Source organism: Cyprinus carpio, chromosome A8 (genome assembly GCF_018340385.1).
Source record: "Cyprinus carpio isolate SPL01 chromosome A8, ASM1834038v1, whole genome shotgun sequence".
NCBI classification, from domain to species: domain Eukaryota; kingdom Metazoa; phylum Chordata; class Actinopteri; order Cypriniformes; family Cyprinidae; genus Cyprinus; species Cyprinus carpio.
Window position 1 is genome coordinate 3018065 of NC_056579.1, and position 18725 is coordinate 3036789.

Consider the following 18725-nt stretch of genomic DNA (forward strand, 5'->3'; position numbering starts at 1 on the left):
TTAAGTAAAATAAGATTTTAGAAATTTAAAAATATATATATATATATTCTGTCATGTTAATTTTAGTTAAAGTTTTAGTAATTTTGTTGTGTTTTTAAAACATCTGTAGAGTTATAGACACTTATAAATTTTTATTTCAGTTTTAGTTATTTTACTTTACAGCAATTTAAAACTAAATGAAAACGAGAAACTAGCTGACACACACACACACACACACACACACACACACACACACACACACACACACACACACAAACAGAGTATATACCCTTACGAAAAAGAAGTTTATTCATATGACCTTCTTTAAACCAAAAATAGGAAAGTGCTACTTCTCAGTGTTATGTTCCTCAGAAATATACTTAAAATGACATTTGAGACTTATACTTACCAAAATCTAAATATACTTGAACTATACTTGTAACTTAATAATCTTGAAGTTACTACTTTTTGGTAAGGGTATATATGACCCTGGGTTAAGTGTCATTTTTCAAAACTGGATGGACACATCATTGAAAGCTGAATAAATAATCTCTCCGAGGAGGACAATATTTGTCTGAGATACAAAAAAATCTGGAATCTGAGGGAGCAAAAAAATCTAAATATTGAGAAAATCATCTTTAAAGTTTTTCAGATAAAGTTCTTAGCAATGCATATTACTAATCAAAAATTAAGTTTTGATAAATTTACAGTAGAAAATTCACAAAATATCTACATGGAACATGATCTTTACTTAATATCCTAATGATTTTTGGCATAAAAGAAAAATCAATAATTTTGACCCATTTTTTTTTTTTTTGGCTATTGTTACAAATATACCCCAGAGACTTAAGACTGCTTTTGTGCTCCAGGGTTATATAGTATATATAATATATAATAGTATATATATATATATATATATGGTATGTCAGTATATTGTCAGTGTATATTTTATATATTAATAATTTTATTATTTACTTTTATTTTAAGTAATAATTTTATTTAGTTAACTATAATAACCCTACTCAGTACTGTAGAAAGACTAATATTGTTAATTTTGACTAACCAGCTGAAAGAAATTCACGCTGGTCTGTTCACTAGTGAACTACGGTTCTGCTTTGAATTATGGTGTCTAATTTGACTCTGTTTTATGTAGACGATCAATGCCATGGAGTCAAAGATGACCAGTCTGGAGCAGAGGATCGCTGAGCTGTCCGAGGCCAACAAACTGGCAGCTAACAGCAGCATTTACACGCAGAAAAACATGTGAGTTTACATACAGACCTGAGCTGAGTCAGTGATGGATGGAAATCATTTGCAATAGCCTACAATTAGACTGACGCACTATATCACTTGACTGAAGAGCTGTTTGTTTGGATTATTTTTAGTAACATTTTTAATTATTAAATGAATTTTGTTTTTTGTTTTTATCATATTGCGGCTGACTGTTGTTGTTATGTAAAAGCAATTAGCCATTCTGCTTCATGCTGTGCCACATAATGTCGAAAAATACACAGTAAAACACATTTGTTTGGATATGGTGTTCTTTGCAGATACATTTGTTTTGCATTAAAGTATACATCTGCGACAGTCACTTAAACTTAAAAAATGTCGAAGCACTAAAATGACTAAAACTGGAATAAAATAAATTCAAGCTAATTTGAATATTTAAAAAATACAAAAGCACACAGCAAAATTACTAAAGCAAAAATTAAAATGGAAACTGAAAATATAAACATATATTGCTGCTAACAAAAAAAGGAAGAAACAAAACTGTTTAAATAAACTATGATCACATGTAATATTGTGAAGGGTCTTCTGGGAATGTCCTTTTATTATATTAGAAGTTATAGTGTGTAAAATATAGTAAAAATAAATTAAAATATATTTTAAATATTTAATACAAATAATTTCCTAATAGAAATAACAAATCAAATACATTTGTAAAAATATCTGTATATACAGTACCAACACGGTACTTTTTTGCAAGAGTCTTTTGGCTTATTGTTTTATGCTTCCATGTAATATTAGTATTAAGATAGTATTTTCACAGTCAATTTCATGCCGTTCACATCAATGAACCATCAGTATTTGGATATGAAATGTGTTTGGTGAATGTAAAGGTTCATTTCAGGCTAATGTGCCATGATAGCAGGTTTTCAGGGTTAAGCACAGAGTTAATGAACGATGACCTGGTGTATTTGCATTATATCAAGGCTTTCATAACAGCTTCATATTATCTCTGTTGAGTTTGTCACCAGTATATGTGATTTAGATGCTGTTCCCACCAGACTAGCTTAACCATCATGGGTTTTTAGAAACTCAAATGAATTGGGAGATGGTTAACCAAAACGCAGCTTCGACTTTACAATGTATTCTTTTAAAAGCTCTCAAAGTCTTGTTTGTAATCTTCAGGAAAGCCCAAGAGGAGATGATATCTGAGCTCAGGCAGCAGAAGTTTTATCTGGAATCTCAGGCTGGAAAGCTGGAGGCCCAGAATGCAAAGCTGGAGGAACATATGGAGAAACTGACACAACAAGAGCAGACTAACAAGAGCAGAGTGCTGGAACTGGAGGCCAGACTGCGAGAGGTGAGTGACGAGCGAGACCATCATATGATGAAGATGAGACAGTCTGATAAACTCCAGAAGAATTCTGAACCATATTTCACCCCGAAAGAATCAGAAGCAATGAATAAGAAGTTGAAAACAGTTGTGCTGCTTCATACTTTTGTGGAAACATTGATTCATTTTTTCAGGATTCTTTGATGAATATACAGTAAGGTTCAAGAGAGCAGCATTTATTTATTTATTTTTTTACTTTATAAATATCTTTAAAGTCACTTTTATAATGCATAAAAGAACCAATTTATTTCAAATAACAACAAAAAGTGCACTGACCCCAAACTTTTGAACATTTTTTGTTTGATATAGTTTTAATCCCACTTTTTTCGGTTCATTTAAATAGCCCAGCAAGGTGACAAATGTTCAATGTGGGTCTCTTAATTAATATGATCCTATGATTAATATGATTGTCACAAGCTCTAATCTGCTAAATATGAATGTAAGCCATGAATATATTAATGCTATAAACATTAACATCATGAATTTTTGTAAAGCTGCTTTGAAACTGTTTGTATTATGTAAAATGCTATGCAAATTCAAGCTATGTATATATGTATGCTATGAATATTTATATTGTGAATTTTTGTAAAGTTCACCCCTGTAAAATGCTATGCAAATTCAACTGACTTGATGAATCATGTTTCACCTCAACTAGTAGAAAACTATATGTTCTAAAACTATTTAGATTTTTTTTTTTTTTTTTTTTGCATCATGGCATTATTTTCAAATTCTCATCACAGTAAAAAAAAAAACTGCCTTTAATTTGTTGATTTAAGTAAAAAAAATCATTGTAATATGGCAACAATTGTTTACTGTGATGCAAAAAAAAAATACTGTATTGTCAGTAATTAGAGTAATCAAATATAATAGAAATTATAAAAATGTTAAATATCCAGAAAATTACAGTAATGACAATTTTGGTGGAAAATGTGCCTAAAGGAGTAGTTCACCCAAAAATGAAAATTTGCTGAAGGTTGACTCAGCCTCAGGTCATCCAAGATTAGGATGAGTTTGTTTCTTCATCAGGTTTGTAGAAATGTAGCATTGCATCAGTGTCTCAGCAATGGATGCTCTGCAGTGAATGGGTGCCGTCAGAATGAGAGTCCAAACAGCTGATAAAAACATCACAATAATCCATGAAAAGCTGCATGTTTGTAAGAAACAAATCCATCATTAAGCCATTTTAATTTTAAATCTGTCACTTCTGGCCAAAATGCAAGTCAATAATCCATAATAACACTTCCAAAAAAAAGTCCATTGCATGTTTTCCTCTCACATCAAAATCCACCCACATACTGTATTTGTTCAGAGCTGCTTTGGCTTGTAAATGGTGTTTGATCTGTGCAGATTTCTCACCTGATTCAGACCAGACCACTTTTTCACCAGAGAAAGCGATGTTATAGATAGAGTCCTCATATTTTAACAGGAAGTGATGGTTTGAAGTTAAAACATCTTAATGATGGATTTGTTTCTCACAAACACACAGCTTTTGGCTTCACAAGACGTTAATTGATGCTGTGGAGTGGTGTGGATCATCCAGTAACTGTAGTCCTGCTGTGTGTTCCTCCACAGATGGGTCTGGAGCACGAGGAGCAGAAGCTGGAGATCAAGAGGCAGGTGTCGGAGCTCACGCTGTCCCTGCAGGAGAGAGAAGCTCAGATCAGCAGTCTGCAGGCGTCCCGGCGCGCTCTGGAGAACCAGCTACAACAGGCCAAGACCGAGCTGGAGGAGACGACCGCCGAGGCCGAGGAGGAGATCACCGTCCTTCGGGTGAGGATTTACATTGTGACCATGATCCAATACATCTCTTTCCTGTCCCTCATAACAGTTTAGTTTGGAGAACAATTCTCACTATTAACCAGTTAACCATATTAGTTATGCAGCTTTTTGGCTGTTTATTAGTACTCATAAAGCACATGTTAATGCCTTAAATACCTAAACTTAACTACCAACTTACTAACTATTAATGCTAAGCAAATTAATGATAAGTCACAATTAATAGTGAGAACTGGTCCCCAAACTAAAGTATGACCAACATTTGCATTTCACTGAGATCAGCTATGTAGCATACTATAGTTAAAAATGTCTTTTACTGCATACTGTTTCACACACTACTCTTTACAAAATAGTAGACAGAGTACAGTAATAAATAAATGTGATTTAGGTATATACATATGGAAAATGAAACTGTTTATTGAACTTAAATTCTAAAATTTGCATATGTTTTTTATTGATTTATCAGGCTTTTATGGCTTCTATAGTTTGATATACTGAGAATATTGAGGAATAAAATATACTTAACACCACAGTTTTTGTTCAGAGGCCCAAACTGAGCAAAAATATACAATTTGGTGCAGATGCTGACATTTATATGCCCAAAAGTATGAAATTCTGATGCTTGTAATGTAAATGAATGAGATCTTCATAACAGTATAGCAGATACTTGCATAAAATATCAGTCGTCACTCTGTATCTCCAATAATATGTCTTGGTAAGATGATAATTAATGCATATAACATATAATGCAGTGCAATACAATGATGATTGAGAGATGAACAAATAAACGTTCCTCAAAAGTCTGATGATCAGATTTGATACTCACATTTGAACATGATTTTTCTAAAAGATGATGTCTGCATAATGAAGTGAACCTAAGTTGCTTCAGTCCAATACATGTTTATCTTGAAATATTACTGACAATATCAAAGTTATTCTTAGCAATAAAACACGTGAAACTGAAGGTGGACATTTGTCCAGTAGTTATACTAAAAGAACTGTAACTTGATAAAATATCTAAACTATCAATCAGACGCCAGAAGGCTTGTAGTACATTGTGTACATTTAGAGACCTTTGAAATTTCCGTATCAAATATAATACAGTAGTTTTTTCTCAGGAACTTGAGCAAAAGGCAGCTTGACTGCAGCTTATCTTAGTACTTTGTAACTTAGCAGGCTTAAGTTTCAAAGTAGCTTCTGAAGGAGCAGTAGTCGATATAATCCGTATCATTTCATACCACCATATTGCAGACTCCACGCATCTCCTTTATATCGTTCAATCGTAATGAGTGAATCATGTGTTTCTGTCTAATCTCTCAGTGGACTATTGTGTTCCTCGTCTTCACAGTGCTGTAAACATCTTCCCACGCTCTTCTGCGCCGCTCCGTTTCAATGCATCTTTGACACGGTTTCATCCTCGCGGCCTGCCGCTCTCATGCATGACATCACACCTGTCATGACACTCGAGTTGATTTCACAACGCCGTTGCTATCTGCTCAAATGCACTTACTGCAGAACTCCACGCAGCACTCTGGCAGAGTGCGCACTTCTTGCAAACATGGCCATTTTCACTCTCATTTTGTTTCTTTTTTTTCAGCCCATCGGGATGAAATCCAACGCAAGTTTGATGCCCTTCGAGACAGCTGTGCGGTATGCAAAAGAGCTTTTCTCTGTATTTGACTCATCAGATGTGACCCACACAAGTCCTACCTGTACAGATAGAAAGAGTGGATGCTGCAGTTTCCATAAGCACCATCTGAGTCAGAACTAAATCCATAATTTTTTTTTTTTTTTTTACGAACATGACGATTTTAGTTTAAAACAATGTACACAACCGTTTTTTTTAAATATTTTTGAAAACAGGTCTTTTATGCTCATAAAGGCTGCCTTTCATTGATCAAGAATACAGTAAAAAGTTGTAATAATGTGAAATATTTTTTACAATTTAAAGTAAGTGTATTTTATTTAAAAATATATTAAAATGTAATTTATTCCTGTGATCAAAGCTGTATTTTCAGCATCATTACTCCAGTCTTCAGTGTCACATTCCTTCAGAAATCATTCTAAAATGCGGTTTAAAAAACATTTATTATTATTAATGTTGAAAACAGTTGTGCTGCTTCATATTTTTATTAAAACCATATTTTTCAGTATTTTTTTAGATGAATAAAGTTAAAAAGAACACATTTTATTTGAAATAGAAATCTTTTGTAACATCATGATTTAAAAAAATAAATAATCTTAGTCACTTTTGATCTATTTAATGCATGCTTGCTTAATAAAAGTATTTATTTCTTCATGAAAGGAAAAAAAAAAAATTATTGGCCCCAAACTTTTGAATGGTAGTCTGAAGGCTAAAGTGTGTCTTTTGGATCAGTAACTGGATCTACTTTTTTCAATTTATTTAAAACAGCCCAGCAGGGTGACAAATAATCTCTTAATTAAAATGAGCTCATAAAAATGGCATGTACTCTGACATTTATAAAATAATTAGAAAAGTATATATATAAATATGTATATATATATTTTTTTCTTTTCAAAAGCATCTGTTTCAGGCGTCCTGAAAGTTGTTTGCCCAGCAGTCATTGATTCGGGGAATGGTTGCATTTTGAAGTGCGATTGTTTGCGTTGTCCCTGGAGTGTGTTTCATTATTATCAAGCACAGAGCATCTCTGCCCTACTTTCACTGTCCACCCACACTCAAGCTGTTTGAGCGTCTCCACCGATGCAATATTCTCACCCGGTCCCAGCGCTGTTTTTAGACGCCCATCTTCTCCTCTGTGCCGAGGAGTTATATTACATTTTTCCTTCATCATACTCCTTTGCAATCATAGCTGGAGCTCAGATGAACGCATAAACTTGAAAACGAGAATTTCATTGTCTTATTAGAATGAAAACATAGGGGCGTGTTTTTTAAGCATGTAAGGCAAGTCAAGCATCACTGTTACTAGTGCTCATACTTATGGTTTAGGGTGTGTATGAGCACTAGGAATAGTTGTTCTCAGTGTCTGAAGCCTCGCTGTCAGTCTCAGTGAGTTCTGCTGATGGTGGGACTACAGACAGACAGACAGGAGAGCAGCGCTTGCTCCTCGATCTGTCTTTCGTAAGCTCTTTTAATCCCAGCCCCTGGTGACGGCTTCTTTCCACTAAACACGCTTTGATCTTCTCAATTTTTGAGATGTACTATGAATAGTAAGGGTATAAAATAACATTGTTTTCCTATGCACTTTTATTTTTTTAATTACATGCATATTAAATGTCTGTGCAACACTAAAAGCAATGCTAGGGTGTTATGTGGCTGCCAAAATGTTTTTGTTTCTTTTCTTGATCATGATGGCACAAAATCTTTTTAATGAATGGATATGCTCTTCATATTTTTGTCATTTCATCTGAATATCAGAATTTGTGAAATTTGGTCATTTGAAAGTTTTGAGGTTAATATTTTTCTAGAAAACACTTTGTAACATTGTTGAATATCAAAGTTTTTTTTTTTTTTTTGGTCTGTTTACTAATGTGGGCACATTAATGTTTTTGGATGTTTGGAGTGAAAAATATTGTTTTGATTTTTAATGAAAAGATAAATTAGACCTAGAAGGCCCCAAGTGGCATCTTGATACTTATGTCATTAATATATATATATATTATATATATATATATATATATATATATATATATATATATATATATATATATATATATATATTATTTTTTTATACTTAATGTGATTCATTGGGTTTTTAATTTTAGACATCTATACGATAACTGAGTGAAATCATTCAATTTGAAATAAATTGGGCTATTTTTAATTAAATATGAGAAATTAAATATGTACAGTATATATTCATATTCCTTTACATAAGTCATATAATAAATTTACATTTCAGATGAATCTCTTTTACTGGGATTCTGCTTTGTCTGACATTGGTTATTCAATTATTCAAATAAATTGGAAAAAATAGAACAGTTTATTTAGTATTTTATTTTAATGGCACTTATAATGGTATAATATAAGAATATAAAATAAGATAAAAATATAAGAATAATATTAAAAGTAATGCATACGATCTGTGAAAGTAACTGAGGTAAGATGGCCTCTTTGAAAAATATTAGATGAAATTTTTTTTTTTTTGAATGGAATGGTTGATATTTAATTTAGTATTTCACTTGAATGACAGTTAAAAATATAATATAATATAATATAATATAATATAATATAAAAAGTATTTTTTACATTCAGTGGAAGTTAAATAGGTAAGATGGCCTGTAAATAATTTTACATTATAATAATAAACTGTCCAAAAAAATAAATAGTTGATTTAGTATTTTACATTAATGACACTTAAAAATATATAATATAATATAACATAATGTTATATAATATAATAATAGCTTTAAAAGGCATTTACACATTCTATAAAAGTTAGTAAGGCAAGATGGCCTCTTTGAATAATTTGACATGTTGTGCTATGAGAACTAAATGAGCAAATGTTTCTATTTATTTTCATTAACACATTGGCTGATGCCTCATCGCCCTGCAATGCTAAACTTGTATCTAAATATCTTACAGTTTAAAAGTGCACAATGGCATCTTCCCTCATCTTACCGTACTGCCAGATTTCAACCTGAACAATGAAAAAAAAAAGCCTAGCAACCAGGCATAACACCCTAGCAACCACACGGCATTGTGCAAACAACTGTTCAGAAGGCAAACAGATGCATTTTTGAATATAATCGGTGAAAGATGAAAACAAGCTTAACACAGGCCCAGTAAACTAAAGCTGGTTATGAAGAGTGTTTTTGGTCAGTAGTTAAAGTGGGTCAGTGTGTGTGAGCGTGGCTCTGTGCCTTTAACAGTAATGACAGTAATATTGAGCGCAGAAACCTCCTCCGCACCAGAGGAGTGCTTGGCACTGCTGCGCGCCAACACACTTGACCAGCACTGCAATTTCATGCAAACCTGCGTCTCTTCTGTTTGTCAGATGGAGGCTTTGGAAATGTGTGAAGTGAAATGAGTAAACGGCTCTAAAAAGGGTTTTAGTCAAAGATGGAGTTCAGAGTAGCTCTGCATCTCGCTTTCAGTGATGTTAAATTCTTTAAGAACATTTCTGGCACTCGACAGGATTAAACACACGCCTGTTACATGGAAGGACAGGACACGTGTAGAGCGACGGGAAGATGTTAGGAAGAAAGATGGGTTTGAGTCGTGGTTTAGTGGTTAGCACACATACTTGGGAGGTTTTTAGCAAGCTTATTTAACTTTTAACTTAGTCTGGCTTTAAACTGCCCATTTGTGATATAATAACGTTCGTTAGAGTTCAGTCATGAAACAATAATATAATTATGTAGAAAACCATAGGAAATAATGCCTCAGTAGTCCCCAAATATACTAATACCATGTGGCTTTTATTTGTACTATAATATTATAAAACAAATACTATAGGGTTTGGGGTTGGTATGTTTTTGAAAGAAATGCTCACCAAGGCTACATTTAATTGATAGCTGTTTTTATTGTAATATATTGTAAAATGTCATTTTGAATTGTATTTTCAGCATCATTACTCCAGTCTTCAGTGTCACATGATCTTCAGAAATCATTCTGATATACTGATTTGTTGCTCAAGAAACATTTCTGATTATTATCAATGTTGAAAACAATCTTTTGTAACATTATAAATGTCTTTACTGTCACTTTCGATGAATTTAATACATCTTTGCAGAATTTGATTCTTTTAAATACATTTTATTTAATTTTATTTACATCAATTTTTTTACTATTTCCATTCAATTTAGTTGCCATGATTTTGTAATATTTAATATTTTAATATGCAAATGACCACATATTCATGGGATTCTGTGACACTTATGTTGTAACAGCAATCAATTGATTTTCTATTATTTTTCCAGTTTTTTAATGACTGGACAATTTTTTTTAATTGTAATTTTGTAGTTTTATAGAGAATACATCCACAAAGATCAATGTTTAGTAGATAAAATTAGTAGACAAGTATAACTTTAAAATAAAATGTTATTTAAATACCTTTTAAATGTAATTATGCATAGGTTTTATTTTGAAATAGAAATCTATAAATGTCTTTATTGTCACTTTTGACGAGTTGAATACATCTTTGCAGAATTTGATTTCATTTAAATTAATTTAATTTACATTTAATTTATATATAAATATATATATATATATATATATAATTTTATATATTTAGTACATATATTTAAAAAATGACCAAATATTTCTGGGTTTCTTTGAGATATATAATGTTATAAATTATAAGAGCAATCTTTTAATTTTCCATAAAATTTTTCCAATTTGACTGGACAAATATTTTCATTATAATTTTGAAGTTTTATAGAAAAAACATTCACAAGAAACAGTGTTTAGCAAATAAATTTTTTAGAGATTAGTCGATAAGTATAACTTTTAAGTTAATAATAAATTGTATTTAAATACATATAAATGTAATTTTATGTACTGTAAATATTTTATAAATGTAATTTTTATTATTAAAATTCTTTTTTAACATTATAAATGTCTTTACTGTAACCTTTGATCAGCATCCTTGCTGAATAAAAATATTACTTTTTTCTTTCAAAATATTTGTTTATACAGTACTATACCTTTACCATTTGAAGCCATCTTCGTTGTCTTACGTAATCTTTGTTGCACCTGTCTCAGGTGATCACGGATCTGGAGGAGCAGCTCACACAGCTGACACAGGAAAACTCTGAGCTGAACCGACAGAACTTCTACCTGTCCAAACAGCTGGACGAGGCCACGGACGAGAACGAGGACAGACTGCAGCTCAAGGAGGACGTGGAGCGCCTGCGCCGGGAGGTGGCTGACCGAGAGATGCACCTCAACAACCAGAAACAGGTTCACACACACACACACACACACACACACACACACTCCCATCGGCAGGTGTGTGAGTCACAGATGCATGTGGACGCAGCGGGAGAGAGATGTGGGCTGACTTTAAGAGCCCAGCGCAGGTGTTGAGCACCGCTTTAACAGATGCCGCTCTCTCTGAGAGGATGTTTAGCTGTCATTAACGTCTTGAATATGAGCGTAATGTAAGAATTTAACACAGAAGGGGGCTAAAACATCTCAAAACTTTATTTCTAGTTCAAAATGCTTATTCATTGGAACTAACCTACAAAAGTGAAGCATTCTGGTATTTAGGAATAATAATGACCTGTAAATAGGACTATGGTAATAATAATGACATGTAAACATTGTTTGAAAGTTTGGACTCGGTAGGATTCTTTAAATAAAGAAACTAATACTTTCATATAACAAAGATGCATTAAATTGATCAAAAGTGACAGTAAAGAAGTTACAAAAGATTGATTAAAATTATTTTTTATTTCAAATGCAAAATTGGTATCTGCTAGACAAAAATGGTTAAAAAATTATCCAGTAATTATGAAAACTGGAAAAATCATGGAAAATTAAATGATTGATGTCATAACATTATAATATCATATAATTTAAAAAAAATAATAATATAAATATCTGGCAATTTTAAAAAGTCTCGGAAATTAATAAAATAATTAAACAAAACTAAAATGTAAAAATAATAATAATAATAATAATTGTAAATAAAATTAAATAAAATGTATTTATTTTAATTAAATCAAAAGGGGACAGTAATATTTATAATGTTGCAAAATGTTACAAAAATCATTTTCAACATTGATAATAATCAGCATATTAGAATGATTTCTGAAGGATCATGTGACACTGAAGAATAGAGTAATCATGCTGAAAATTCGATCACAGGAATAAATTACATTTTCAAATATATTACAATAGAAAACAGCTATTTTAAATTGCGATAATATTTTACAATATTACACTGATTACTGTATTTCTGATCAAATAAATGCAGCCATGGTGAGCAAAAGAGACTTCTTTTAAAAACATTAAGGTGTCTTATCAACCTCAGACATTTTAAACTGTAGTGTTCGTGGTCATGTGATTAGTTATTTCTCAGTCTGATGTCCAAAAAGTTATGCAAGTTTGCAATGCATCATAAATGCAGTTTAGTTTCAGTAAAAGCTCTCTTTTAGATGATATAATTAAAGACTTTATATGATATAATATATTACAGTACGTTTTCATAATTTCTCAGGATATGACTGTTTTACGGTTTGAAAATTAATGAAACAACACACGAGCAGCAAATCACAGCTGTCCACTTCAGTGCCAAAACAAAGCTGTTTAATAAGCTGGAAAATGATGCTCACAGGTTCTTTTGTTTTGTGTGATGATGCCGCAGCGAGATGAGGAGAGGTGTGTGTGTGTGTGTGTGTGATGTAGGTGCGTGGGACGTGTGTGTAGGTGTGCAGTCATTGCTGTTGTATAACAGTAGCGGGTGGTAATCATAGACGCTGGTAGGAGGCAGAGATGTGTCATATTCACTCGCTGCTCCCCTCTGCCCTGCCAGCGATGGACTTCACAGGGGCAAAAGCATGCCTGCTATATTTGGAGACTCTCTCTCTCCTTCTGTGTCTTTCTGAAATGTGGTAATATCCAGTTGTGCCACTGAGATGCACTTCTGAGCACATCTGCCCGATTCAAGACACCCTCGATCCCCCCGCCGGCACTCAGAGGATCAATTCCAATTGGCAGCGACTCTGAGATCCGGACCTGCTAATGAAAGTCAGAAAGAAAAATCTGCAGCTTCTTTCTGCATCTGTCAGCATAATTTCGGTGTCATATCCTGCCGTTCCTTAGATGCCATCTGTTGGTTTGCAGTAGATGTATTGATTGAATAAGTTATCGCTGATCTGTTTCTTTTTTTATCAAAGTTCCCACCGTCACAGAGAAAACGGAAATATCTGACCTTTTCAAAATGGCCATTTCCAGGCCTGGAAAATCTTTAAAAATGATTTCAAATTGAATAAGAATTTAATTAATATAAATTTATAAAACCTTTAATTAGTACAGTCTTTAAAAATCATGGAAATTTCTATAATAACAATAAATGTAAATAAAATAATATTCAAATGATTAAATAAACTTAAAAAACATTTATTTAAAATTTAATTTTAAATAACATTTTATTTGAATAAAATATTCAAATAAAATTGATTTGATTTATAAAAAATGTATGCTCATCTAAATTTCCAGGCCTGGAAATAATGGAATTTAATAATGGAATTAAATAAAATTAATTGAAATTAAAATTATTTAAAATATATTTAAATGCAATATATTTAACTTACAAATTCATATAAATGTCCAAGCTTGAAAAAGTCATGAAAATTAATAAAATCATTCAAATAAAATGGAAACCTTTATAACTAAAATAAATGTAAATTAATTAAATACGATGTATTTAACTTAAAATATAATTGAATTTAAATGAAATTGCATTTATGTAAAATTTATTTAGATTAAATGTATTTAACTTATGAAAAAAAAAATATTAATTTCCAGGCCTGGAAAAGTCTTGGATATGAATTTTAAAAAAAAAGGAAAACTTATAAAAATGAAAATTAATGCAAATAAAATTAAGATGTATTTAACTTAAAATTAAAATGAAATTACTTTTGTTTAAAATGTATTTAAATAAAATGTATTTAACTAGTAAAAAGTTATAGTCATCTACAATCTCTAAATATTTTATCTGCTAGACATTGTTATTTGTGAATGTATTCTCTTTAAAACAACAAAATAATAATAAAAAAAACCTGAATTATTTATATTATTTAATTAATTATTTATTTATAAGTAATTATGAACAACTTGGACAAGTCAGTAAAAAATAAAATTATTGTTGTTTGGGTAACAATATTATCAGTGTATTGCTATGCTACAATAGTGCTCATTGTGATAGTCTGATAGCATAGAAATGATGTGCTTGTGTGTGCAGAACATCGAGACGCTGAAGACCACATGTACGATGCTGGAGGAGCAGGTGCTGGAGCTGGAGACGCTAAACGATGAGCTGTTGGAGAAGGACAGGCAGTGCGAGAACTGGAGATCTACTCTGGAAGAGGAGAAGAACCAGGCGGAGCGCAGAGCCAGAGACATGCAGAGACAACTGGACAACGAGAAGCAGAACCGGTACCAAAGCACACACCACTGCACAATGCCAGAGTCATGGCCCAGCGGTTAGTGCATGACACAGACTACTACATACTGAGCCATGAGTTTGAGTCTGGGTAGTCAAAAATAACATTTCAGTTTAGTGGGTTGATTGTGATGACACAGTCAGTGAAGTCACCTTTATTTATATAGCCCTTTATACAATACAAAGCAGCTTTACAGTGATAAACAAGAAAATAGTGATTCAATGATGCAAACAAAATTCAACTTTACTGTAAGGCAGCTCAAAAAGAATACGGTTCCATTGGTTAATGTTAGTTAATGTATTAATTAACATGAACAATAAATTTATTACTGTATTTATTAATCTTTGTTAATGTTAGTTAATGAAAATACAGTAAATCATTGTTAGTTCATGCTAATTCACAGTGCATTAACGAATGTTAACAAGCACAACTTTTGATTTGAATAATGCATTAGTAAATGTTGAAATTAACATTAACTAAGATTGATAAATGCTGTAGAAGGATTGTTCTTGATTAGTTCGTTAACTAAAGTAGTTAACTAACATTAACTAATGGAACCTTATTCTGAAGTGTTACAAATACATTAGTAAACCAAGGATTCTAGCCTAGCTTTAGTCAATAAAAACAGTGAAAAATTTAGATTTTATTTTACAATGAAATTATTTATATATTATAAAATAAATGATGTATATAATATAGAAAAATTATGCAAATATTATTAGCAAATAAAGTTATAAATAATTTCAGAACTTGTCCCTTTTTATATCAGGCCTTAAACAAGGCCTAAAAAAACAATGAAATATTTTTATTTTATTTTACAATGAAAATATTTATATACTATAAAATAAATGATGTATATAATATAGAAACAAAATGCAAATTTTTTTTTAGCAAATAAAGATATAAATAATGTCAGAACTTTAAAAAAAATTATCAGGCATTTATTTATTTCTGAATTTATTCATGCAAATGTAAAATTGAATAAATAATTATATATATTTAATGCAAATAATTACATTATTTTATTGCATATATTTAGGTAGGATATGTAAAATAATATATATATATATTTTTTTTATTGCATATTGACATTATACATACTTTGGATAGTCCATTACATTAACTAACTAACTAAATACAATTTTAGTGGGTTTATTATGATGACAAAGGACTTTATACAAAGCTTTATCAAATGAAAACTTAGATATATTAAATAATAAATATTTTATATTGTTAATTAATAAATAAATATAGATATAATTGAAGGCATAATAAAAATGTTGACATTAATGCAAATTTAAATGAATGAATGCAAATCTTTAATGTAAATTATCATGCATTGTTAAATAAAATTCTAGCTATGTATATAGCCTCCAAAAATTATTCTTCTGTGATATATTTATATATAACTATTGGACAAAAAACTAGAAAGTGTGTTAAAAGTTTGTTAACAGAGTTTATTTTCTAAATGTCCGCAGGCCCAGAAGTGCCCGTGGTTATATAAGAGTTACATAATGAACGTTAAGTATAGAGATGGAAACACTGAGTAAGAGACATACAGTACAGTGCCCCTCCAACACTTTATTGTTCAACAACTCTCTCTCGCTCTCGTTTTCCAGACTCCGTGCAGAGCAGCGTAATTCTGAGTCTCGTCAGGCTGTTGAACTGGCGGTCAAAGAGCACAAAGCTGAAATCCTGGTACTGCAACAGGCCCTGAAAGACCAGAAACTCAAAGCTGAAGGTCTTTCTGATACTGTAAGTGTGCCAGTGCATGTGTGTGTCGCTGTGGATAAAAGCATCTGCCAAATGACAACATGCATACATACTCTATCTTCATCAGCTGAGCGATCTGGAGAAGAAACACGCCATGCTGGAGATGAACGCACGCAGCCTGCAGCAGAAGCTGGAGACGGAGCGAGAACTCAAACAGAGGCTCATGGACGAGGTGCTTCGCTTTCCCAGCACTCAAAATACATACTTACCAAATAAATGAAATATTTGAACTGAAATGATTAAGTATTGACAGTAGTGTAAATATACCTAAATGGAAAAATAGTTTATTTGCTGTTAATTTACTCACCCTCAGGCCATCCAAGATGCAGGTTTTTTTTCTTCTTCATTAGAACAGTAAAGCAGATTTTTAGCTGAAACCATTGTCCTTGTGGTGATTTATAATGCAAGTCAGCGGCTGCACGTTTTAAGAATGAAAAAAAGCATATCAGGTAAGACAAAATTAATACCCGTGGCTCCTGACGATATATTGAGGTCTTATGAAGCGAAACAGTCAGTCTGTGCAAGAAACTGAACATTATTTACAACAATATTACCAGTAATCAGGCAAACACGATATCTGATTCTTTTCCACGAACTGGTTCTTTTAGACCGTTCATTTCAATGAATAGGTTCAATTCACTAGTTCATTTACACAACCACCAAATAAATCACCAAATAATGATGTTTTAAAGCATATAAAGTGAATAATAAACTACTCTTCATCAGCTCACCTTTTTACATAAACAATGAGAAAGCGGCTCCTCAGCTCAGTGTCTGTTGGAGGAACTGTATCGCTGCATCAATTCATTCATCATAGGATCAGAAACGCTGCTATTTCGGCTCATTTTGAGTCGGAGTGACTGTCAGGCGACTGAAAGTGAGTTTTGAATGAGTAACTTAGATCTGTGCTGCTCGAGCCACTTACTGTTTCTGATGCTTATTTCGGTTCTGAGTGACTGTTCACCAAAAAAGAAACCGCTTCAAAAGAATGATTGGTTCCGTGAGCACTTACTGTTTCTGATGCTTCAGTACTGAAGCTCTGGATTACAGGTAATAATGTTGTAAATAATGTTCAGTTTCTTGCACAGACCAATCGTTTCGCTTCATAAGACCTCTACATATCGTCTTAAACCACGGGTGTCAATTTTGCGATGCCTTTATGTGCTTTTTTGACTCTCAAAGTGATGGTAGCCATTGACTTGCATGTTATGAATCACCAAGGACCACAGTTTCAGCTAAAAATCTTCTTTACTGTTCTACTGAAGAAGAAAATCACCTACATCTCGGATGGCCTGGGGGTGAATACATTAATAGCAAATTCTCATTTTTGGGTGAACAATTCCTTTTAAGTATCTTTTTGACTGCTTTGTAGCTTTTACTGAACATTGTATTTTATAGAGAAGCCTTTTTGAAGTATATTGGTTTACTTATGCCTTTATTTGAGAACTTGAGCTTAAGTGAGACTTGATTGTTTGTAGACATTTACGAGGCTGTTGTGTTGACCTTGATTTATTGCAGTATTGAGGCATTAGGACTAGTTCATCTCTGAGCGAGTAAAATACTTAAGTACTGTTAAAATCAGATACTCTAAGACCTTTACTTAAGTTGTATTGGAATTGGTGACTTGTAATGGAGTGATTTTTGCTGTTTTTACTCAAGAGTGATTTTCAGGTTCTCTGTACACCTCTGAGTTTTGAGAGCCGTGTAATCGTGCATCTTTATCATAACCAGTGTATCTTTTTCTCCCAGCAAGCAAAACTGCAGCAGCAGCTGGACATGCAGAAGAGCCACATCTTCAGACTGACACAAGGACTTCAGGACGCGCTGGACCAGACGGACCTTCTGAAGACCGAGCGGACGGATCTGGAGTACCAGCTGGAAAACATACAGGTGCACACATGCATGGAAATATTAACCATACTACTCATACTAGGCATGCGGTATGTGTCCTGTGCAAAGTATGCACAATTTTCTGTCCACAGATGAGCAACCATAATACAGTAGTTCCACAGTGCAGGGTGCTCTGCCTGATCTTTCATTTCGAGTGATGAATTACACATTAAGTAAATTCTGTCTTCTTAACTTTCAATATTTGATTGGATTTACAAATGATATTTTTACACAATAATGGTTTTAAAAAACTTTATTTGAGAGATTATAACTTATCTACTTACTGAACTAAACAGGCATTATGCACCATTGCAGCATGACGCCCACTGCATACTATTTGCTGCACTGTATACAGTATGTTGTTTCAGGATTATTTTAGTATTATGAACACACTATTAAAGCTTTTATTAATATTTAGATTTTTTAATATTTTGTTTTAATTTTAAAGTTTTTGTCATTTGTGTTTTTGTCCATTTTATTCATTTTTTTAATGACTATATAGTTTTAGTTTGTTATTTTAGTACTTCATCGTAAACTAAATGAATGTCGCATTGGCACCTAAATGAAATATTTGATTCAGTTCACGTTTATT

General features: G+C 32.2%; 1 protein-coding gene across 5 annotated transcripts in view; it reads left to right on the forward strand.

Moving 5' to 3' along the window:
• Window positions 1-18725, forward strand: part of LOC109069686 (citron Rho-interacting kinase) — a 58889-nt gene that overhangs the window by 23881 nt on the left and 16283 nt on the right. For all 5 annotated transcript variants that reach the window (XM_042761620.1, XM_042761621.1, XM_042761622.1 and 2 more), the window contains exons 12-20: window positions 1133-1242; window positions 2392-2566; window positions 4172-4369; window positions 5972-6025; window positions 11064-11261; window positions 14269-14462; window positions 16090-16225; window positions 16311-16415; window positions 17993-18133. In XM_042761620.1, coding sequence (XP_042617554.1) covers window positions 1133-1242; window positions 2392-2566; window positions 4172-4369; window positions 5972-6025; window positions 11064-11261; window positions 14269-14462; window positions 16090-16225; window positions 16311-16415; window positions 17993-18133 — 1311 coding nt within the window. The remainder of the gene's footprint in view (window positions 1-1132; window positions 1243-2391; window positions 2567-4171; window positions 4370-5971; window positions 6026-11063; window positions 11262-14268; window positions 14463-16089; window positions 16226-16310; window positions 16416-17992; window positions 18134-18725) is intronic.